Raw genomic sequence first — 22,582 nt, forward strand, 5'->3', positions numbered from 1 at the left:
GAGGGTGGGCCTCACCTGGCCACCCTCACCCCAGAGCTGTAGGGTTTTTGTAAGTCAGAGTTTTCCTCAGACTAGGTCTCTCAGGCTGGAGCATAATCATCTTGGACCCTCAGCCCTCCGTGTCAAAAAAAGGAAAAAAAAAAAAACCGTTGCTTTTCTGTGGCTTGCTCTTCGCCTCTCTTCACTAACTTCACGCAGCCTGTCAGGGTTTGTGCCTCTTTAGATCGACCCTAGTGAACCTCTCTTTAACTGCCCGAGAATCATTAGGAGGACATTCTGCTGCGTTTAGTATCAGCTGAAAGAGCACAAGAGTAACTAACGAACTAAAATACGCGCAGAGCTGAACGAGTACTTTTGGATTTCCCAAAGCCTTGATAACCACCAGAGTGAAAGAAGTAGGGGGAATCTTGTGACCTTGGACAGAAGGAGAAAGAGATACCACGAAAAACGCGATTCAAATGGGTCTAGGATGAGATGTCTTGCTAAGAAGGGATAGGGTTAGAGGTAAGAGGAATCTGTAAAGATGATAATGAGCGATCGGTCGACCAGGAGCACTGAGGTGGGAAGGGACCTACGACTGGGTGGATTCCAATTGGGTGAAAATGGAGCAGCGACTAGGGAAGGCCAACTGGAGATATCGGTATGACAAGGGACCAGTGCCAGAGCGTTGTGTATACTGAGGGGCTGCGCTCTCGAGATATAAGAAAGAGTCTGTAAGACAGGTCACAAGGGGTTCCTACAGAATCCGCATGAGGACCAAAGTGGGACTGCCGTAGGACACCTCCAGGAAGGAGGCACAGGGTCGTGGCCCGCCAGGAACGAGCCTGGAGAGCGCCGGATGGCAGCCTCGGGCTCCTTTAAGAGGCCGGCGACTCCAGCGCAGCATCCCCCGCTCAGGGCGTGTCCGTCCCGGGGGGCCAGGGGCGGGGGCCTTGGAAGGAGCGGGAGTTCAAGTCGAGTGGGAACGGGGCTTAGAGTAGTGGGTGGGGGGCCAAAAGCTGGGGCTGACACCCGTGCACCTGAGCTCCACTCGAGCATCGCCGGTGACAGCTCTCCAGGTCCGGTGGAGGGCAACGGGGGGGAGGAGGGGAGGAGGAGGAGGAGGCGGGAGCAGCATCCGGAGCGGAGCTGCAGCAGCGCCGCCTTTTGTGCTGCGGCCGCGGAGCCCCCGAGGTGAGAGCCTGGGCGACTTGTGGGGGTGGGGGGCAGGAATGGGTTCGGGTCTTGGGATCCTGGCGTGGAGGGAGGGTCGGGATACAATTGTGGGGTGGTGGGGGAGGAGGTGACTCGAGGATGCTGAAGCCGTGGGATGGAGGAGCTAGAGCCCTGGACCCGACGCCTGGAAATGGGAAGGAACGGGGCGAAGCTGAGGGATGCGGCGGCCCAGCTTGGAGACCAAGAGCCTCCAGAACTGTGGTGGATTATGCGGGGATGAGGGTGGCTAGGGGAAGACCTAAAGGACAGCGGGCAAGAGCACGTCCTCTTTTTCTCCTCAACCTCGGGACCGAGAGGAAGAGGGAGAGTTGTGGCCCCCTCCAGGGAAGGGATGGAAGGGCACGGCCTAATGTACCCACTGTCCCCCTCCCCCACTTCTGCACCTAATAGGCTCGACCTGAAAATTAGGCTGCACTTACTCCTGCATGCCCTGTCCGGGCCCTCTCCCTCCCTTCCATCTGTAATGCCTCTAATCTCCTGCTGTGGCATCCCCTACCTTCCAGCTGTTGCACCCCCCTCCCCCATTTGGATGTGGTTTTCTCTCTCTCTTCTGCCCTGCTCTCCTCTGGTTTCCTTAACCCATTTCCCAGGTCAGGCGCCTCAAAAACCTCCTTTTTCTCACACACTCACCAAACTCCTTGACTTACAATCTTGGTAGGCAAGGCTTTGGCTGATGGTGGCAAGGGAAGAAGGGGTGGGCTCCATAAACAGTAGTAGGAACGCAGGGAGGAGTCTTGTAGCTTTCTGTCTTCTGCCTCTTTGGCCTTCAACCAAAAGAGCATGCACATGAGTTCTTTCACACCCCAGGTGCCCAGAACCTCACTCTGAACCTCCTCTCTTCCTCCAATTCTCCCGGCTGCCCCATGGTTAAGGGTTACACCAGTAAGTTACTGCTTACACCAGTAGCAAGAATTTGGGAAGGAAAGAAACCAAGTTCCCTCTGAGCCTTGCTGTCTAGACATTGATATTTACAAGTTCAAGAGCGCAGCCATCTCTTGTCTCAGGTTTAAGGAGGGAAAGGTATCAGGACCTCAAGCCGACCCCAACCAACTGTTGACTCCCAGGAAGACCCCAAGGTCTAACATTTGTGAAGTCCGAGCTCGTTGGTGGGCAGAGGTGGAAGATGGACGGTGTAGCTCAGGTTTCCTAGGCTTCCTCACAAGAGCAAAGCCCTGTAAAGGGCAGCTACTGCTCTGAGGAAGGCCCTGGGGGGTGGGGGAATAATAAAGTGACAGAGGCCATGAAATTGTAGCACCTACCTCTGCCAGCGGAAACCATGGTGGCTTCAGGAGAGTTTATCCATTTGACCCTCCAGAAAGCCTGGTCATGTGTGCACTGAGTGAGGGGCCATGCTGTTCTGGGGAGTAGAGCTCCAGGGAGGAGCCCTGATCTTGAGTTTTATCTCTTTACTCATGGTATTATATACTCTGGGCAAGCTTTTTACCACCAAACTACACCAGCAGTTTCTCTCTCTCTCTCTTTTTTTTTCCAAAAATTTTATTTTGAGATAAAGTGCCACTATGTTGCCTCTCAGAGCTTGAACTTTAAACTCTCCTGCCTCAGCCTCCTAAATAGCTGAGCCTCTGAGGCCTGAGCTAGCAGGTAAACAAAGGAAGAGCAGAGCATGGTGACTGGTACAGGCTTTTAGCCACAGCACAGTGGAGGCAGATGGAAACAAGTGGATCTCTGAGTTCGAGGCCAGTCTGTCTATACAACTTTCAGAGTAGTCAAGACTACATTGAGTCTGTCTCAACAAACTAAAATGAAGAGACCGCTTTGTTTCAGGGTCTGGGGTGTGGTTCAGTTGGTAAAAAGTTCCTGACAAACATGGCCCTGGGCTTGATCTGTAGCACTGCATAAAGAAAGCCTACTATGGTGCTTCACTTCCTCCTATACTGGGGAAGCAGAGGCAGGAGCTCATGGTCATATTTGACCATGTTGCAAGTTCAAGGCCGGTCTGGGTGACATAAGACTTTGTTTCCAAAAAAAGGAAAGAAAAATGTTTTTTTCTGTATATTTTGTGTGAGAAACATCATGACTGCCGTCTATAGAGTACATCCTATACTGTGCCAGATCTCCAGGCCAAGAACTTCTTTTGGTTACTTCATTGATGCCTATAACACCCATCAGGTTACACTGTCATCACCTTAGGGATGAGGAACTGAAATGAGTTAGTTTTTCAAGACCCATTAGACAGACTTGGCGGCCTGTTTCAGCAATCAGTGAGCTAAAAGGTCAATAGCACAGAGAGGACCAGGACATTGAGGCTCAGTGGAGCATGAACGCAAACACCGAATGCAGAGGCCAGGGGATCTCTTAAGTTTGAGACTAGCCTGGGCTACACATCAAGTTCCAACCTAGCCAGGGCTACACAGTGAGAGCCCCCCACCCCACCCCCTCTCTCACACAGATACACACACACAGAAGGAAAGAAATCAGCATGTGGTTAGAGTGGGACTTGCAGTAGCTAGGCCTGTCCCACAGCCTCGTGTACGACTGACATAGGTACCACCGTCCCCATGTGGATGTAGAACAGATGTTGGCAGGCCTCACATACTACAGGCCACCCAGCCAATTAGAAGCAGCCCTGGCCTTTGCTGGCCCTGAGGCCTGGGGCTCCCCCATGCCTAGACCAGGGGCATGAGTGGCTGGCTATTACTCAAACTTCATTTTTTTTTTTATTAAAAGAACATGTAAAAACAAAACCATCACGTTTTGTACTAAAAGAAACTCAAAATTATTACTGAAATAATATAAACAAGCCAAAGAAGTGAGTTGGTAACCTACATGCGGTCCAAGCCTGTAATGCCAGCACTTGGGAGAAGAGACAGGAGCTCAAGTCTGGGTTGTGCTATTTGAGACGTTGTCTTATTTAAAGAATTGTGATATTCGTGCTTTCACCTATTACCTTTTTATTAATTTTTTTTAAATTTATGGACATTGGTATTCTGCCTCACTGTATGTCCACGTAAGGCAGTCAGATCTGCAACTGGAGTCAGTCATGAACTGCCATGTGGGTACTGAGTTGAACCCAGTTACTTTTGGAAGAGCAGCCGGTGCTTTTTAATCACTGAACCATCTCTCCAGCCCCCTTCCCTGTTACTTTTCTTTTTAAGATTTATTTTATTTATGCGAGTACACTGTCTTCAGACACACCAGAAGAGGGCATTGGATCCCACTACAGATGGTTGTGAGCCATCATGTGGTTGGTGGGAATTGAACTCAGGACCTCTGGAAGAGCAGTCAGTGCTCTTAACCACTGAGCCATCTCCCCAACCATGCTGTTACATTGTTTTAAAGACAGAGTCTCACTGCGTAGCTTAGGTTGGCCTTGAACTCAAGATGCACCTCCGTTTGCAGGCAGTCTTAGCCCACAGGGCTCCTTTCAGATAGCTGTGCATGCGAGTTCAGCTCCGGCTCTGTAGATGCAGCTTCTGCAGGCTTGACTGACTGTGAGAGACTCCACGACCCATGGCACCTGGTCCTTCTCTCTGCTTTTACCATCTGAGCAAGGGTGAGAGCTCATCTCAGCCATGCCTTCAGAAAGGCTGACAGCATGGCTTCATTAACCAGAGGGAACCAGCTAGGGGTGAGGATGAGGTGCAGGGCTCCTGGCCTTCCCCAGTCTGCAGAGGCAAGACAGCAAAGAGGGCTCTCCCGCATGCCCATTGTCACGTGACCACTGAAGCCTGAGGTCATCATTGGTCCTGGGGCAGCAAAGGTCAGAGACCAAGCCTCCCTCTGACTGGGCAGGCGAGCCAGCCTCCCGGAGTCCACAGAGACCTGTTGTCTGGCTGGAAGACAGGGCAGAGCCAGGAACGAGAAAGGCACAGCTCTCTGTGCCCCGGCTCCTTTTCCTGCCCCTCCTCGGCCTTTAAGGCCAGGTAGGAGTCTCACGGGGACTGGACTTAAGGCAGGGCTGCTGCATCAACTCTTGTCCCTGAGCAGCCCAGCCCAGGCCCTCCCCTCACTGCCCACCCTACTGGCAGAAATATGGTAATAGGGAACCCCGTTCTCAAAAGGTAACTCCCTAGTCAAAGACAAGGCCTAAGAAAGTGGGTGTTGTTTCCATGTGGGGAGAACTGTGGAGTAAGGACAATGGATCCTGTCAGAAGGGGAGGTAAATCTGCAGGCAGGCAGAAGGCACAGCCGCATCCATCAGAAACATCTACCCTTCAAGGTCTCTCAAAGGTAGAGAACCAGGAATCCCAGGCCATGGCCACTTTCCTCTCTGCAACTTCTCAAACTAAGTAGAAGAGAGTGGGATATCCCAGCCTGCAGGAAAAGGATGTCCAAGCAGGCAGGGATAGTTCAGTGTAAGAACTCAAGACATGGACAGATGGCCACACCTCTAAGCAGAGCCTCCAGAGCTGGTCACCACACAACACAAGCCATTGGATTCTGCTGTTAAAGCAAGAGGGAGCAAGAGAGAATTCACCTGCTACACCCTCCTCTGGCAGGAAAGCCTAGGAGGAATGATGGAGAGGTGAGGGTGACTTACATACAGGCCCTAACTCTGTAGCCTTGTGGTACCCTGAATGAACCATCCGTAAAGTGGGAGAGCTGGCTGTCATTAGAGCCTCTCCCTTGGTAGATAAGGGCAGGGACCACTCTGTTCCCTTGCAATCTGACACAGATGCGGCCCACCCGTAATTCTTGTGATTCAGAGTGACAGACAAATCCCTCCTCTATGCACCCCAGGCACTGCATAATTGATGGCCAGGGAGACAGGTTCCCTCCCCCAGGGTGACCGAATGTCTGGGCCTGGGGCTTCCAGTCTGCCACCCCCAAAGCCCAGGCGCCAAGACCCAGCTGGGGTCAAGGAGACACAGCTGGTGGGTCAGGAATAAAGGAAACAGAAAGGGGGTACATTTGCTGAGAAAGAGGAATCTCCCATTTACCACAGCTCCCTGGGGACCCTCGGCCCTCCCTGTCTTCTTTCAGGTCAAGCTGGAAGATCTGTTAGCCCGAGGGCGGTAGGGTAGCCTGACCATAGTTGAGTACCCTACCTGAGTCTCCCAGCTTCTTCAGTCATTGCCACTGCCCTATAAGGCGAGCAAGTGGAATGGCTTCTCTATGCTCGTCCTTCCCAGCTGCTAGCCCTGGATACCACAGGGCCCTCTAGGGATGCCTGTGTGATCTGAGGCAGGCAGAGCTGCAAACTGATTCTGAGGATGTCATCCTCTCTATGACTAAACTAAGCCCAGATGGGGGGGCGGGAGAGGGGCACAAACCACTCTAAAAGGCCTGGTGGTGTGATACCCCAAACTCAGGAAGGGAGAAGCGGTCTGTGTTTTTCATCTCGATCTTGCAGGGTTCTCTGCTTTTCAAAACCATCTTTTCAGGCCATCCTCCAGGCTTGAAGCTGTTGGCCAGTCTCTCACCTAGTTCCTTTGACCGTCCTTTTCTCCTCACCCCATCTCCATTTCTTAACTTCTGTGTGGTACCGTACCCCAAAGCAACACCTCGAGTCCTCCCCTCCAATCCCAGCCCCTCTTCCTCCGCCAGGTGCCTGCCTAGCCCAAATAACTGCACGCCGAGGTCAGAGAAGGTGGGCTTCAGAGCGCACAGGTGGGGATGAGTTCAGCGCCCGCACCTGCATGCAGGCAGCAAGCTCAGCCTTCCCTCCTCAGTCTGCCCAGGTCAGGGGCGGGTTCCTGCGCGGCCCCGCCCCTGCCTCATGTTCACGTGACCCTGGGCTAATCTTGTCCCGGTGACTTCACGGGCCCAGTAGTCATGGTTACGCCGCAGCGCCCAGCCCTTCCCCCAGCCGGCTGTGCTCTCTTCTCCCCTCTTGGACCCCTCCCACAGCCGCGCCCCCAGCCCCGCACCACGTGACGGTCGGGAAGGAGGTCGACGGGGATGGGGCGCCGTGGCTGTAACCCCTTCCACTCCGCTTGCGGCGGTGACGTCCTGGTGGCCGGGCGGTCCAGCAGGTGGGCCGAGAGCATGCGAGAGACCCAGCCTTGGGGCCTTGGTGAGGGAGGCGGAAGCCTTGGGGTCGTTTGCAGGAAATTCTCCGGTGCGTTCTCAGGCTGGTCTGTGCTTGTAATTTACCTTACAATAGACACCTTGGCTCTCCAAGCCGCTCATTTTGTGGGCTGTGTCGGCAATTCAGGGGCTGTAGTTCCTGATTTCTGGACCTTGGTTTTCTCTAGATCGTAGGAGGACCAATGATGCCTTCTTTGCTTGGCTGTTCTGAGGGTGCTGGGAACTGAGCGATACACAGAGCATGTGCGGGCCCTGGGTGGGTAGAGCAGTGCTCCAACTCTGGTTGGAAGCTGAGCGGGAGACACGGAGTGGGAAGCTCACGCTTTGCCCACTCAGATGGGAATTAACTAGATAGGGTTGGAACTGCACAGAAGACTTCCAGGTTGAAGTGAGACTTGGAAGACAGGAAGGGTAACCTTGTTGGCTGTGGCGCCAGTGGGCCTAATAATGCCAACTGTATTCGTATAATTTTTTAGTTTTTTAATGACATTATGCGTGTGTGTATGTGTGCACTTGTGTTTGAGCTAATGGCGCCTCACACTTGCAGGGCCTTGGATCCCCTGGAACTGGAGTTATAGGGGTTGTGAGCATCATGTGGATGCTGGGAATGGAACCCCAGTCATCTCGAAGAACAGTAAGCATTCTTTACCCTCAGCTATCTCTTCAGCCCCTTGGCATATATTAATTACACATAATAATGGGCTTCATTATGATATTTAAAACGTATATACAATGTATTTGATCACCCATATTCCCCGTAACTGTTTCCATCGTCCCCACACCCTGCTTGCCCCCTTCCGTTGTCACATCGGTTTTCTTTTTGTGACCCACAGAGTTTAACTATGTTTGCTAATGGGATCCTAAATGAGGGTTAATTTACAGTATTATGCGCACCTTACCAGTGGCTATACCATCAAAGACAATGTCTTTCTCTTTCTCTAGCAGCCATTAGCTGCATGCACAGTCTCCATAATAGAGGACCAGAGGGAGGGAAGGAGTGATGTGGAATGAGCCCTCCATGCCTCAGGACTGCGTGTTCACATAGCCAATATCCTGCAGTCTTATGCTGATGATCACCATATCCCCAGAGTTTATGGCTTTGTTTGTTTGTTTTTAAGACAAAGTTTCACTCTGTAGCCCAGGCTGGTCTGAAACTCACTGTGAAGCCAGAGATGACCTTGGACTTCTGAGCCTCTCACCTCCATTCCTGAGCGCTGGGACTGCTGGTATGTGCTGTTATGTCCAGTGTTTGCTGACTGAACTCGGGGCCTCTTCCATGCTCTGCAAGCACCCTACCAAATGAGCTACATCCGTCCTTCCCACTTTAGACTGGTATATTGTGTTAAGGATTAATTGTAGTAACACATTTATACTAAATGCTAACGTACATAGTAATTTCTTGAAAAGTTCACATTGTCTTTGGACACTATAATTCAGAACCCTGATAAAGCTTCGTGTCCAGGGTGGCCTAGCTATCAACATAAGTAAGCCACTAAGGTATCTAAAACAAACAGGCTTTAGATGAGTTTGTGTTTTGGATCTTTTAGAAGCTGGATGAAAAATTAAGAAAGAACTTAAGAGGCGTTTATCCTGGGCCATGTGGTGACAGTTAATGAAGTATCAGGACTAGAGAAAACAGAATGACAACGTGTAGTTTATTTTAAATTACTTTATTATTGTAATTTGTGTATGAATATTCTGCCTGTATGCATGTATGTGTACCAAGTGTGTGTCTGTTGGATTCTCTGGAACTGGGGTTAGATAATTGTGAGCTACCATGTGGATGTGACATTCAAGTCTGCAAGAGCAACTAGTGCTCTCAGACACCAAACCCAGCCCAGGAGGTGGGATTTTCAAATGTGCTAGTTACAGGATCAACGAAGGTGCTTGTTAACTGTGCAGATCCCAAACCAGTCCCATACCCAGTGAAATTATTCAAGAGAAAGGACTGCAGATAATGGTTAGGCAGGCTGAGACTCTTGGTTTCCCAAACTTCCTTTGCATATGCTCTGAGCGTACCCCTCTATGGCACCCCCTGCACACTGTGGTTCATTCCCAGGCTACTACAGAGACTAAAGAATGTGCCTCAGACAGCAAGCTGTTAGATTGTTGTCAGGGAACCTTACATCTCATGCTATGATACTCAACTAAGATGCAGCTGGAAGAATAGTACGCCTCTTGGTGTCAAGTTCTGAAATAAGCCTGAAAACTTGGGAGAGCTTGTTGTGCCTACGTACTAGTGCCACCCAGTTCAGCTCTTTATGTGACTGGAGAAATTGACACTTAACTACACTTTACCTGAATCAAATGTAAGGGTTTTGCTGTTGTATTTGTGGTGCCAGCCAGGGATGAGATCCACAACCTGTGCCTATTTGCTTTGTGTTTTTTGTTTGCTACTCTGTTTGCTACATAAGGTATAGTTTTATGTAGCCCATGCTGGCTTCAAATTGAGGAGCCTCTTGTCCCCGCCTCTCAAGTGCTTGGATATGTGGTATGTACAGATTTTATTATTTTTGGAGATAGACGAGGTCTTATGTAGCTCAGACTGGCCTCAGATTCACTACTTAGCCAATGACCTTGAATGTCTGATCCTCCTGCCTCCACCTCCCAAGTGCTGGGGTGACAAGCCTGTGTGCCATGCTCAGGTTTATGCACTCCAGGGCATTTTGCATTCTAGGCAAGGGCTCTACTTGAGCCACATCCCCAATCCATTTTCATCTCACACAGGGTCACCTGTATTCAGGCCAACCTCAGATTTGCTATGTAGCCGAAAATGACCTTCGACTGACTATTGCCTCTTCCTCCTTAGTGCTGGGATTACAGGCATGCACCACCACAGGAGGATTATTTGGTGCAAGGGCTTTGCGCACGCTTGGCAAGCACTCTACCAACTGAGTCCCATCCCAGTTCCTAGACTTGTGATCTTTTAATTAGTGCTATTTAAATAGCACACAGCTATGAACTGGGACCTATTTCTATTGCCTGAGAAGCTGAGTCTTGGTTTGGGGAGTTGGGGGTTGGTTGATAGGGGAAGAGAAAAGAGAGGAGCCCTCTTTTGACCTCCAGAAAGCAGCTGATGAAGGATGGGATGGACTCAGGAGAATGATGAAGGCTAGAGCTTCACACAACCCCATTGGATAATTCTGCCCTCAACCCCTTTCTTTTTCCAGTTGTGCTGAGAGGATAGTACACCTCTGTGGTTCTGGTTCTAGACACAAGATCATATCTCACTGGAGAGGCCTAAGTGCTATGTGTAAGCACAGAGGAGAGAGGAGAGCCCAGATACTAGGTGTTCCTGGGAAGGCCTCAGTGACTGTTGACAGGGGAAGCCCAGGAACATTATCTGGGTGCCTGCCATACCATGTACCATTCACCACGAGGGAAGTCTAGGTGTATTGCCACTAAATACACTAGAGATTTAGATCCAAACAGGCTGGCAGAAGATCTCTGTAAGTTCAAGGCCAGGCTATTCTACATAGAGTTCCAGGACAACCAGACCTACATAGATCCTGTGTGTGTGTGTGTCTGTGTGTATATGTATGTATGTGTGTATTTTGTGTAGGGGGGATCTGATTCATATAACATTTGTGTCTTTTACAGTCAGCCTTGGCTGACAAGAGTGAGTGCTGCAGGGTTAATGAAAATTGTACAGCAGTGAGAAGTTATTTCAGTTGCTTTTTCTTTTTTCTTTCTTTTTTTTTTTTTTTTGGAAACAAGGTCTCACTGTACAAACAGTGCTGGCTTTGAACTCTGCCTCCCAAATGTGTGTGCCACCACACCAGGCCTATTTTTATTATTACTAAAAAAGCATATTATTTCAAATTTATGTGTATTGTTTTGCCTGCATGTATGTGAATGCATCATGTGGTACAGTGACCAAGGAAGCTAGGAGAGTGTTGGATCACCTAGAACTGGAATTTCAGATGGTTGTTAGTCATGGAGTAGGTTCTGAGACCCGCAGCCAGCTCCTCGGCCAGACCGCCAAGCACGTAAGGCTGAGCCCTCGGCAGCCCTTGCTTTTGTTCTTTATTTTTGCCATGCTGGACATGAAACCTAGGGATTCCGGTACCTGTTAAATGTTGCACCAGGGAACTGGTTACACCAGCATCACTTACCCTTTCCCAGCAGAGGGTTGGTCTAGTGCCTGACACATGCAGAATGCTTTACATTGCACTACTCTAGCCTTTGTACTTGAGTCTGATACTTAGAAAAGGAAAAGGCAGGGTGTGAATGTGCTGTAATACATGAGAGGCCAGGACAACACTTTTGGGGGTTGGTTTTCCTTCCACTGAGGAATTTACCAGGCTTTGCACAGCAAATTCTTTTACCCACTGAGCCTTTCTTTAACCAGTACCTGAGTGGGTTTTTACTTCCCTTTGCTTGATGATACTCAAGTATATTACTTGTATACAAGAGTATTGTTGATCAGTAATAGATGCCAAGAGGAAGCTCATCTGTGTCAGGTTTCCCATAAGGGTACGGAGAATGACACTCAGGCCAACTCCAGCTAGGTACTGTGAGCTCTTGCAGTAACTATGTGGCTGATGGCCCTTCCATCCTTAATTCCTCACAGGGCCTGCTACTCAGCACACCTGGCTCCAGAGGCCATGGCCTGCCTCCATGAAACCCGAACACCCTCCCCTTCCTTTGGAGGCTTTGTGTCTACTCTAAGTGAGGCCTCCATGCGAAAGCTGGATCCAGACACTTCAGACTGCACCCCTGAGAAGGACCTGACACCTACCCAATGTGTACTTCGAGATGTTGTGCCTCTCGGAGGTCAGGGTGGAGGAGGGCCCAGCCCCTCCCCAGGTGGAGAGCCTCCTCCAGAGCCTTTTGCCAATAGTGTCCTGCAGCTACATGAGCAGGATACAGGTGGGCCAGGGGGAGCCACCGGGTCACCTGAGAGTCGAGCATCTAGGGTTCGAGCTGATGAGGTGCGTCTGCAGTGCCAGAGTGGCAGTGGCTTCCTTGAAGGTCTTTTTGGCTGCCTGCGCCCTGTCTGGACAATGATTGGCAAAGCCTACTCCACAGAGCACAAGCAACAGCAGGAAGGTAGGCCAGATCCCTGTAGGAACACCCTCCATTTCCTTGAACAGCCCTACCAAACTTATTTCCTTTACATCTGTTCCTGGTGCTGGGATTAAACAAACACTACAGCTAGACAAGTGTTTCCTGCACAGCTGAATCCTCAGCTGGCTCTTCAGTATTTCCTCATGCTGTGCTAGGAAACTGAACCCAGGAACAAATGAGCTACACCCTTATATCCCCCCAGCTTCTTCTAAGACCACCCAAGTATTTCTTTCACTAGTCTTTTCAGTTTAGTTTGTTCTCTCATCATTGATATATTCAACCAACCCTTGAGTCTCACAGGGCCCTCAGTACAGATCTGGGTCTGTGACACTGTGCCTCCTACCTACAGACCTTTGGGAAGTCCCCTTTGAGGAAATCCTGGACCTGCAGTGGGTAGGCTCAGGGGCTCAGGGTGCCGTTTTCCTGGGACGCTTTCATGGGGAGGAGGTAGCTGTGAAGAAGGTTCGAGACCTCAAGGAGACCGACATCAAGCATCTTCGAAAACTGAAGCACCCCAACATCATCACTTTCAAGTGAGGTCCAGGGCAGGGGCTAGGGCTGATACCATGACACAAAGGAGTCCCCTCACCTGGGGTTATATACCCTCCCTCAAAGGAGAACTGGAAATGGTGGGGTGGGAATGTCGGTCCCATATGCACAAGTCAGATGCTAAGCTTTACTTGTCTGGCCCTCAGGGGTGTTTGCACACAGGCCCCGTGCTACTGCATCCTCATGGAGTTCTGTGCCCAAGGACAGCTGTATGAGGTGCTCAGGGCCGGCCGCCCCGTTACCCCCTCCTTGCTGGTTGACTGGTCCATGGGCATCGCTGGAGGCATGAATTACCTACACCTGCACAAAATCATCCACAGAGACCTGAAGTCACCCAAGTAAGCACACAAGCTGCCGTGCATATAGGTGACCCGCCCATGGCAGACTGGCCCCTACACTTTAGGTTCTCCCTCAAGTCCACTCCTTCTTCCAAGTGCAGTCCTCTGCAGGACTGTGTGGTGAGCCCCTCAACTTTAGGTGTGTCCATCATCATAAACTAACAGCAGTTGAGTGGGTTTTGGAGGGATGTGGATCCTGGCTGACTGTGTTCTTTCCCAGCATGCTAATCACATACGACGATGTGGTGAAGATCTCAGACTTTGGCACTTCCAAGGAGCTGAGTGACAAGAGCACCAAGATGTCCTTTGCAGGGACAGTAGCCTGGATGGCTCCTGAAGTGATCAGAAATGAACCTGTGTCTGAGAAGGTTGACATCTGGTAAGCACCAGGATGAGACTTTTAAGGCTGTTACAGAGGTCATGCAGGTCTGGAAAGAACCCTTCCAAATGATGTTTTCTTGTCCTCAGGTCCTTTGGGGTGGTGCTTTGGGAATTACTGACTGGAGAGATTCCCTACAAAGATGTAGACTCCTCAGCCATCATCTGGGGTGTGGGAAGCAACAGTCTTCACCTGCCTGTACCCTCTAGCTGCCCAGACGGCTTTAAAATTCTGCTTCGCCAGTGCTGGTAAGGACAGACTAGCTGGAAGGAGGGACTGACAAAAAGTTAAGGGACATCTGGAATTCAGATGCCTAGGCCAAATCTCCCCAAGGGCCAGGACTCAGAATGTGTACCAAGGAAACTTAAAGCTGAGAACAGGCTGCATCAGCCCACAGAAAACACATCAGATTCAAAAGTCCTCTTTGAACATGTTTCTGATTTGATCTGATGAGCACTATCTATTATCCCAGGTTGCTGTAAAGCAGAAAGACTACATTACTGAGCAGACTGGCTCATTAAGTTGGCCTTAGTCCAAGAGTGGAAGATTGAATCTATTACTGCCATTCCCAGTGTTTCCTTTGATGTAATTGTTTAAAAGTTGTGGGGATGGGCTGGACAGATGGCTCAGCAGTTAGGAACAGACCGCTCTTCCTGAGGTCCTGAGTTCAATTCCCAGCCACCACATGGTGGCTCATAACTATCTGTAATGGGATCTGATGCCCTCTTCTGGTGTGTCTGAAGACAGGTACTCATAAAACTAAATTTAAAAAAAAAAAAAAATTGTAGGAAAAGGTATGGCCCTGGCTGGCCTGGAAGTTGCTATGTAAACAAGAATTAAAAGCATATGCCATCATAACCAGACATCAAAAGCTTTATTTGGGTATATAACTGGTGGCACATTCCTTTAATCCTAGCACTTGAGGCAGAGGCCAGCATGAGTTCCAGTACAGGCAGAGCTACACAGAGAAACCTTGTCTCAGAAAAATCAAAAAGGGACAAGTTAGGTTAAATAGACCCCCCTATGTGGCATTTTGGTGTTAACAAATGGGTGTCAGATGGCTCTCTAGATGCTCTGATTCCTTTCTAATAATCCCCCTCCACATTTCACAACTCCATTTCAGGAACAGCAAACCACGGAACCGCCCATCATTCCGACAGATCTTGCTGCACCTGGACATCGCCTCGGCTGATGTGCTCTCTACACCCCAGGAGACTTACTTTAAATCCCAGGTGTGCTTTGGGTGGAAAAACAACACACCTCTGACCCTTGCAGCCATGGCAGCCTTTGAGATGTGACCAGTTAATGTGACTGGATAGATAAGTCCTTAGAGAAACATCCATTCCCTTTTGCTCATAACTTAATGGCTCAGGTAACCTTCCAAGAGCACAGGTCTGTGAGGTGACAGGGACGTAGTCCTCACCCCCTCCCCCCATGTCTCTCCATCCCTAGGCAGAGTGGCGGGAAGAAGTAAAACTGCACTTTGAAAAGATTAAGTCAGAAGGGACCTGTCTGCACCGCCTAGAAGAGGAACTGGTGATGCGGAGAAGGGAGGAGCTCAGGTATGTGCCTATTTAGGAAAGTGAATCTTATCTAAACAGCAGGAACCATTCATCATGGAGTCAGAGAACAGGGTCCATTTCGGCAGCAAGCGAACCCAGCTCACCGTGGGAAAATCATCTGCCCTTTCAGACATGCCCTGGACATCAGGGAGCACTATGAGCGCAAGTTGGAGAGAGCTAACAACTTGTACATGGAACTGAATGCCCTCATGTTGCAACTAGAACTCAAAGAGAGGGAATTGCTCAGGTAAGTAAGCCTTAGTAATACACCCCTACTTTCATGATGCTAACCAATCTACAAGACCCAACTGAGTGGACTTTTTTAGGCGAGAGCAAGCTTTAGAAAGGAGGTGTCCTGGTCTACTGAAGTCACACACGTCCCGAGGCCTCCTACATGGAAACACGATGGAGAAGCTCATCAAGAAAAGGAATGTGCCACAGAAACTGTCACCCCATAGCAAAAGGTGGGACAAACATGAGGATGAAGGCTGCCATATGGCAAGGACATGGCTCTCTGGGGGGGAGGGGGGTGCTTCCCAATGTTAATCTGAATATTGTGTTTCTCCCCCCATACCCCACCCCCAGGCCAGATATTCTCAAGACAGAGTCTTTGCTACCTAAACTAGATGCAGCCCTAAGTGGGGTGGGGCTTCCTGGATGTCCTAAGGGCCCCCCTTCACCTGGAAGGAGTCGTCGTGGCAAGACCCGTCACCGAAAGGCCAGCGCCAAGGGCAGCTGTGGAGACCTGCCTGGGCTTCGTGCAGCTTTGCCACCCCATGAGCCTGGAGGACTAGGAAGCCCAGGAGGCCTAGGAGTGGGCCCTACAGCTTGGGATGCCTGCCCCCCTGCTCTCCGTGGACTCCACCATGACCTTCTACTACGGAAGATGTCTTCATCATCCCCAGACCTGTTATCAGCAGCACTGGGAGCCCGAGGCCGAGGGGCCACAGGGGGAGCTCGGGATCCTGGCTCACCACCTCCACCCCAGGGTGATACTCCTCCAAGTGAGGGATCAGCTCCTGGTTCCACCAGCCCAGATTCACCTGGGGGAGCTAAAGGGGAACCACCTCCACCAGTAGGGCCTGGAGAAGGTGTGGGGCTGCTGGGAACTGGAAGGGAAGGGACTACAGGCCGGGGAGGAAACCGGGCTGGGTACCAGCACTTGACCCCCGCTGCGCTGCTGTACAGGGCTGCTGTGACTCGTAGTCAGGTAAAGTATGGGGAGGTTCTTCTGCCTCACACCCACTTTCCTTAATCTCCCTAGGGGCCCAAGTGCTATACTCCCAACCCCACTCAACTATGTACCCTTGCCTAATCCTTAATGATTTATCTTTTGACTGGTTTAAACAAACCTACCTACACCCATCTCTCCTGTAGAAACGTGGTATCTCATCTGAAGAGGAAGAAGGAGAGGTCGACAGTGAAGTAGAGCTACCCCCAAGTCAAAGGTGAGTGGTGCTGTAATGGCATCTTTCATTTTGGGAACTTTAAAGGACCACACAAAAGCTATAACCATGCCTCAACATTTAGGTGGCCTCAGGGCCCGAACATGCGTCAGTCACTATCTACGTTCAGCTCAGAGAACCCATCAGATGTGGAGGAAGGTACAGCTAGTGAGCCTTCCCCAAGTGGCACACCGGAAGTTGGCAGCACCAACACTGATGAGCGGCCAGATGAACGGTCTGATGACATGTGCTCACAGGGCTCAGAAATCCCACTGGACCTACCTACTTCAGAGGTGGCCCCTGAACGTGAAACCAGCTCCTTGCCCATGCAACACCAGGATGACCAGGTAAGTCTGAGTTCTAACCACCAGACAATGAAAAATGAACTGGGATAAGAAAGCCACGGGGTTGGGGATTTAGCTCAGTGGTAGAGCGCTTGCCTAGCAAGCGCAAGGCCCTGGGTTCGGTCCCCAGCTCCGAAAAAAAAGGGGGGGAAAAAAAAAAGAAAGAAAAAAAAGCCAGTCATTTGAGAATCTAAAGATGACTACCCTACAAAAGGTATTTATTTAGCCTTCAAGCCACCAATTTTTTCCATAACCATGAAAACAAATATCCAAGTATATAGTGCCAGAGGTTTAACTTGTTTGACAGCAATACACTGCAGTCAGAGTATCCTAAAAGGAGTCTAGCCTAGTGCCTTGGAGCATATCAACAGTGAGATTTTAAAAAAAGAAAAAAACCCCACCTCCACTGATAATGTAAAAGCACCCCACTGAGGGCCCTCAAAGAATCTGTAATGCTAAAAGATGCTGAGCTCCCCCACCTCACTGCATTTCTACTCTTCACAGGGCCCCAATCCTGAGGACTCAGACTGTGACAGCACTGAATTGGACAACTCCAACAGCATTGATGCCTTGCGGCCCCCAGCCTCCCTTCCTCCATGAAAGACACTCTTATTCCTTGTACATAGAGAAATATTTATATAAATAATATATATGCGCCACATAATCAACAGATAGACGGGGCTTTCTTAGCCGTAAGTCAGGCTTCAGAGTGAACGACGCCCCTGACCAATTAAGTTCTAGGGACACTGGCAGCTGTGGAAATGACTCCAAGTACTACCCTAGAGCTGTAAGGAAAGGAAACCGGTCCCTTCTTGCTTCACCCCATTCCTTATGTTGAACAAGCAAGTAGGCATAGAAAAGCCAGGCTTGTCTCTACACTGTCTGTCCCTAAACATGGGGGGGCAGGAAGAGGATTCACTTAAAACTGCACTTTTATTTTCCGTTTACTGTTTACACATTTTGCACTTGGGAGGAGGGAAACTAAGGCTGGGTCCTAGGTCCTCCCTCTGAGGTTTCTCAGGTGGCAATGTAACTCATTTCTTTGTTCCTGTTTCTCTGCCAAAGCCCTGGCTTTGGGCCCAGAGGCAAGTTAGAAGATTAATAGCATGTGATGGCTCAGGCTGAAGAACTGGGTGCTGGTTAAGTCCCCGCTGTTATCTGGTGCCTGGTAGGGGTGGGGACTGTCATATTGTAACCCCTGTGAACAACCCTGAAATATAACCACTCCATGCAGGCCCAACTGTCGAGGGTTTTCTTGGTGAATGAGTGGAGTGGTAATACATGGATTAAGTCTTGGATTTAAGATTTTACCTGAGGAATTTGGATAAGTTACTTTCTAAGTTAACATAAATGGCAGCAGGTAAACTTTTCTAAATGATTTCAGGACAAGAACACAAGGTCTGTGGAGAAAACTAAATGAATAATTACTAGACTTTAAAATTAAAGTATGCACGGGGCAGTGATTCTCAAGCTTCCTATCGACACCTTCCTGTCCCAGCTCCATAAATGCACTGTACAATGCTGCTGTACAATCCCAGGGTAAGTGTGACTGTCAGTCTTCAGAGGCCACCCAGGATCATGGGGGGCGAAAGATTGAGGCAAAAAAAAAAAAAAAAAAAAAAAATGGGAGTGGTAAAAAAGGAAGGAAGTCCACTAATTCTATTTAAATGGAATCAGGGCTCTATAAAAATAGTATCAGACAGGAATAACACCCGCATAAGTCACTGTGGCATCCAGTTTCTATTCACAAAGAAAAAGCTCCAGTCCATCTTTTAATTCTTTTTTTGAAAAATTCCTGACATTACAGAACTAAACTGAAATGTATTAATAATCCACTCTTACATTTCCATGACAAACAAAAATTCATGAGCCAAAAAAAAAAAAAAACCAAAACAAAAAAGGGGGAGAAGCTTATAAAACTAAATATGGATATCTCAGCGTAACTGCTGAACAGAGAAAAGAATTAAAACACTTTAATTAAAAAATCATGAGTGGATGATAAAGTGTGTAGAAACTGAAAATTTACAAACTATTTAAAACCTGGAATCGCTGACTGTTCAGAAACTACACAGATGGATCATGGGTGGTGGTGAACAGCAGAAAGGGATTATGGATGAATCTGCTCTGTTCTAGCTGCTCCCCATGCCACCTGTCTCCGAGGAAAGCCTGTAAAACAGAAACAAGAGTAAAGTCAGTTTACCTGGCTATAATCAGTAGTTCATTACACCAGATTATCTTAAGGTTTCCTAGATTAACTCGTACTGTGATGTTTAAGGCTGTGTGTGTGTTCTCAGAAGAGCATAACAAATGATAAGTGTTTTATTCTTTGGAAACTGAAAGCATTTCTAGAGAACATTAGACTTCAAGAAGTTGACCCTATCATGCGTTTACACTAGAACAGCCTACCAATGTGAAGCAGTTTTGTGTTGGGATCATTAACACATCTGAAGATATTAATAGTGTGTTACAGGGAGGAGCAGAAATAGGAACTACAGTGAAGAATTCAATTATTGTTTTCAAGTTTATATTTCAGAACAAATACTAACAGGAAAACAAGTATCAGGACTTCAGTTCCTTAGCTCACTCTTCAAAATCCAAAACCTGTGGCCTTCCTGTGCCACATCTTCCTTATACACAGACCTGGCTACGGTGCCTTTCTACTTGTTTCAAATAGGTCAGTTATGGTCCTGGAGTACAATTAAGCTTTGAGATAAAGTTATTCACTATCTTTGGACAGCAGCAAAATTTCTCCTTCTGAAGATAACTGGAGGTGTAGTCTCAGTTCCACACCATAAACTTAACTTGCTTAACTTCTCAAAGAGCTGACTGACATCCATTCATGATGTTTGGGGTTAGTACCATGTGCACTAAATGTACAAATACCATAGGGGAAGGGGTATGTCCCAGAAACCAGAGAAGTCATTCTTCAATTAAATGCTGTGTTTTCTTTAAAGTCAGAAATTATTTGTCCTGTCTATGTTACTACCCTGACGTACTTAAACATTAAATATACATGTGAGATCTCAAACTATGCAGAGTGAGGCCTCTCATAGGTAAAATGCAGCATGGAGGGGAATCTTTGTAAATATGCCAAGGTGGCAAGAGCACACCTGGAATACCAGTGTGCTAGGGAGGTGGAGAGGAGGGCATATGGTTTACACAAACCACTGAGCCCCAAGTTCAGTCAAAAAAAATTTCTAAAAATTAAAAAAGAGATGACTGAGGAAAACAAAATAAATCAGTTTTTGAACCCCATGCACCAAGAGATGTTCACATACACGCATTCACATCAGGCCTACATGGGTTATAGATATAGATATGGTTCAGTAGATATAGGGTTTGTCATCCAAACGCAAAAGACAATGTTAAAATTCAGTGTTAAAACAGATGCAGTTAGTACTATATGGCATCTGTAGTCCCAGCACATCAACAACAAACAAATGGGAAGCAGAGAATGAATTCCTAGAAGCTGGAAAGTGAGCTTTTAGCAATGATCAAAGCACTATCTGAAACAGTGGAAGATAATGGCCACCACTTGTTCACTATGGCACATATGCACCTAGGCCCAACACATGGACCCATGAACAAAACACAAACACACACGGAACAGATTTTGTCTATTCCAAAAATGGATGATCATAAGGTAAATATGCTTTAGGGACATAAGAGACTGCTCAGTGGTTAAGAGCACTTGCTATGCTTATAGGGAACCAGATTTAATTCCTAGAACCCACCCACAAAAATGCCTGTGACTCCAATTCTATGGGATCCAACATTTTCAGGCCTCCAAAGGTCCGATACATGTATACTTAGGCAAACTCTGAATAATAAGTGGGAAAGAAAGTTTAAATGTAACTGGCTACTTTTAATCTAGTATCTATCCAGTACTCACTATAAGGCCTTATTAGGAATTTAAAAAGCAAGATGTAGTAGATGAGTTACAGAGGCAAATCTCAACCAGAAATACTATGACTTTGAGATCAGATATATATATATATATGCACCAAAACTTAAAATTTTTCACACCAAAAACATTTGTTTAAAATGATGGTAACACGCCCCTTCCCTGATCATCTGGATTATCTCCCAGCAACTGTTTACTTGGGGATATTTGTTGAATTAAGGCCAAGAGGCCTTCCAACAAAATTAAAAACCAAATCTCAATGGAGATGGTTATCAGCATAGTAAGTTTTAACTATAGAAAGAGTTGAACTACACAACATAGGAGGCAGCTAACATCCAAGAATAAGCCTACAGTTTGCTCTCCTAAAATCTCTGACCCAGGCTGGGTGGGGGGTAGTGCATGCCTTTACTCTCAGCACTCAGAGACAGAGGTAAGCATATCTCTGAGTTCAAGGCCAGCCTTGTCTACAGAACAACTTCCTGGACAGCCAGGAATGAACGAACACACGAACACGCGAACACACGAACACGCGCACGCACGCACACACACGCACGCGCGCACACACACACACACACACACACACACACACACACACACACAAGATATGTGAATGAATATGTAAGGCTAGTGTGGCATAAATGAGCCATAATAACCTGAGAAAGTAGGAGTAATCATAATACGCATGAGAACTATGTCTTTCTGAGATTGTTCAACAACGTTACCATTAAGGCATGGAAAAGACCATTCAAAAAAAAAAAAAAAAAATCCAGAAACTTTCACTGACTACCAGTAAAGAAAACTCACAATATGTACCTTGGGTGTATCTAATGACTTTCTCATCTCCTTTTAGTTTTTAAGTGCTAGAAAACAAACCCAGTACACAGCAAATATTCTACCACTGTCTAAGCCCCAGCCTCAAAACCCTTAGAACACATCAAAGTTTATATTCTCTTAGGGCTTCTTTTCTATTTCCACTACAGAATTCATTCAAATATAAGCATATTATCTCCACTCATGATACTGCTGCTATTGAAAAAGACAGGAAATAGAAGACAAATAAATGAACTTGACAGAGCAATATTTAGAATGAACAACACTCAAATCTATAAGCCCTCTCTAGTATTCCAGAAGCATATCTAATGATCCATTAAAGGAATATAGACAAACCTACCTAACTCTGACATGACCACTGCCCATCATTGGGCTAAAGAAGTCAGTCCTGCACATGCCTTTGAAATGACTCCTCACCAGAGAAGTGCGCAGACAAGGACACCTCATTACCTACTGGTGTTAGCAAGGTAAGGAAAGTGGTTCTTGATTTAAAAGCCTCTTTCTGGTCCATCTGAAGGATCATCAGTATTTAAACTACTGAAGACCCTTCTACTTGGAAATATTGACAAAGGATTACAAAATTCATGTGTGATAAAAAAAGGCCCAAGTAGGCTACACAGCCATCCAATCTGACAAGGCACAAATCACAAATGCCCACCCTCCACCCGTCACATCACACAGTGAGCTACTGTTCTTACTGTGGCAACTTTATTATAACTAGAAACACAGATTCGGCCAAGAAGGCCAGCTGACAGCTTTAACCATTAAATGATTTAAAGTAAAAAAAGGAAGGATTAAGGGAGAAGCTTTTATTCATCAACACAGAGCCTAACACATTGTTTATATTGCAAGGCAGAATAAAGCTACAAAAAAGTGTAACAGAATTAGAGTAAGAACTGTGGCTCTAGATAAAGAGTTCCATCAACAAGTCAGACTCTGAAGCAGGCACTGAGC

The 22,582-nt window shown here is 47.9% G+C and overlaps 2 protein-coding genes across 17 annotated transcripts in view; one reads left to right on the forward strand and one right to left on the reverse strand.

Annotated features, from left to right (window-relative positions):
- Map3k12 (mitogen-activated protein kinase kinase kinase 12) lies at nt 1-18,778 on the forward strand. Of its 5 annotated transcripts, none has more exons than XM_032884464.1 (16): nt 1-504; nt 7,754-7,840; nt 8,344-8,432; nt 11,780-12,258; nt 12,626-12,809; nt 12,972-13,163; nt 13,384-13,542; nt 13,632-13,790; nt 14,666-14,774; nt 14,995-15,104; nt 15,235-15,351; nt 15,431-15,568; nt 15,690-16,314; nt 16,482-16,552; nt 16,635-16,896; nt 17,398-18,778. In XM_032884464.1, exons 4-16 carry the CDS (start codon nt 11,814-11,816, stop codon nt 17,491-17,493), a joined length of 2,667 nt encoding a protein of 888 aa, XP_032740355.1. In that variant the 5' UTR covers nt 1-504; nt 7,754-7,840; nt 8,344-8,432; nt 11,780-11,813; the 3' UTR covers nt 17,494-18,778. The 5 variants fall into 5 exon arrangements, with proteins under 5 accessions (XP_032740355.1, XP_032740375.1, XP_032740334.1 ...); XM_032884484.1 differs by lacking the exon at nt 1-504 and adding an exon at nt 705-1,173 and having other exon boundaries at nt 8,325-8,432; XM_032884443.1 differs by lacking the exon at nt 1-504 and adding an exon at nt 705-1,173.
- Pcbp2 (poly(rC) binding protein 2) overlaps nt 17,098-22,582 on the reverse strand; it is a 25,873-nt gene continuing 20,388 nt past the window's right edge. For 9 of the 12 annotated variants that reach the window (XM_032884502.1, XM_032884576.1, XM_032884546.1 and 6 more), the window contains one exon: nt 17,098-19,059. In XM_032884502.1, coding sequence (XP_032740393.1) covers nt 19,023-19,059 — 37 coding nt within the window. In that variant the 3' untranslated portion in view covers nt 17,098-19,022. The remainder of the gene's footprint in view (nt 19,060-22,582) is intronic. The other 3 variants (XM_032884525.1, XM_032884560.1, XM_032884518.1) reach the window with 1 other exon arrangement.

This window comes from Rattus rattus, chromosome 1, assembly GCF_011064425.1.
Source record: "Rattus rattus isolate New Zealand chromosome 1, Rrattus_CSIRO_v1, whole genome shotgun sequence".
Classification (NCBI taxonomy): Eukaryota; Metazoa; Chordata; class Mammalia; order Rodentia; family Muridae; genus Rattus; species Rattus rattus.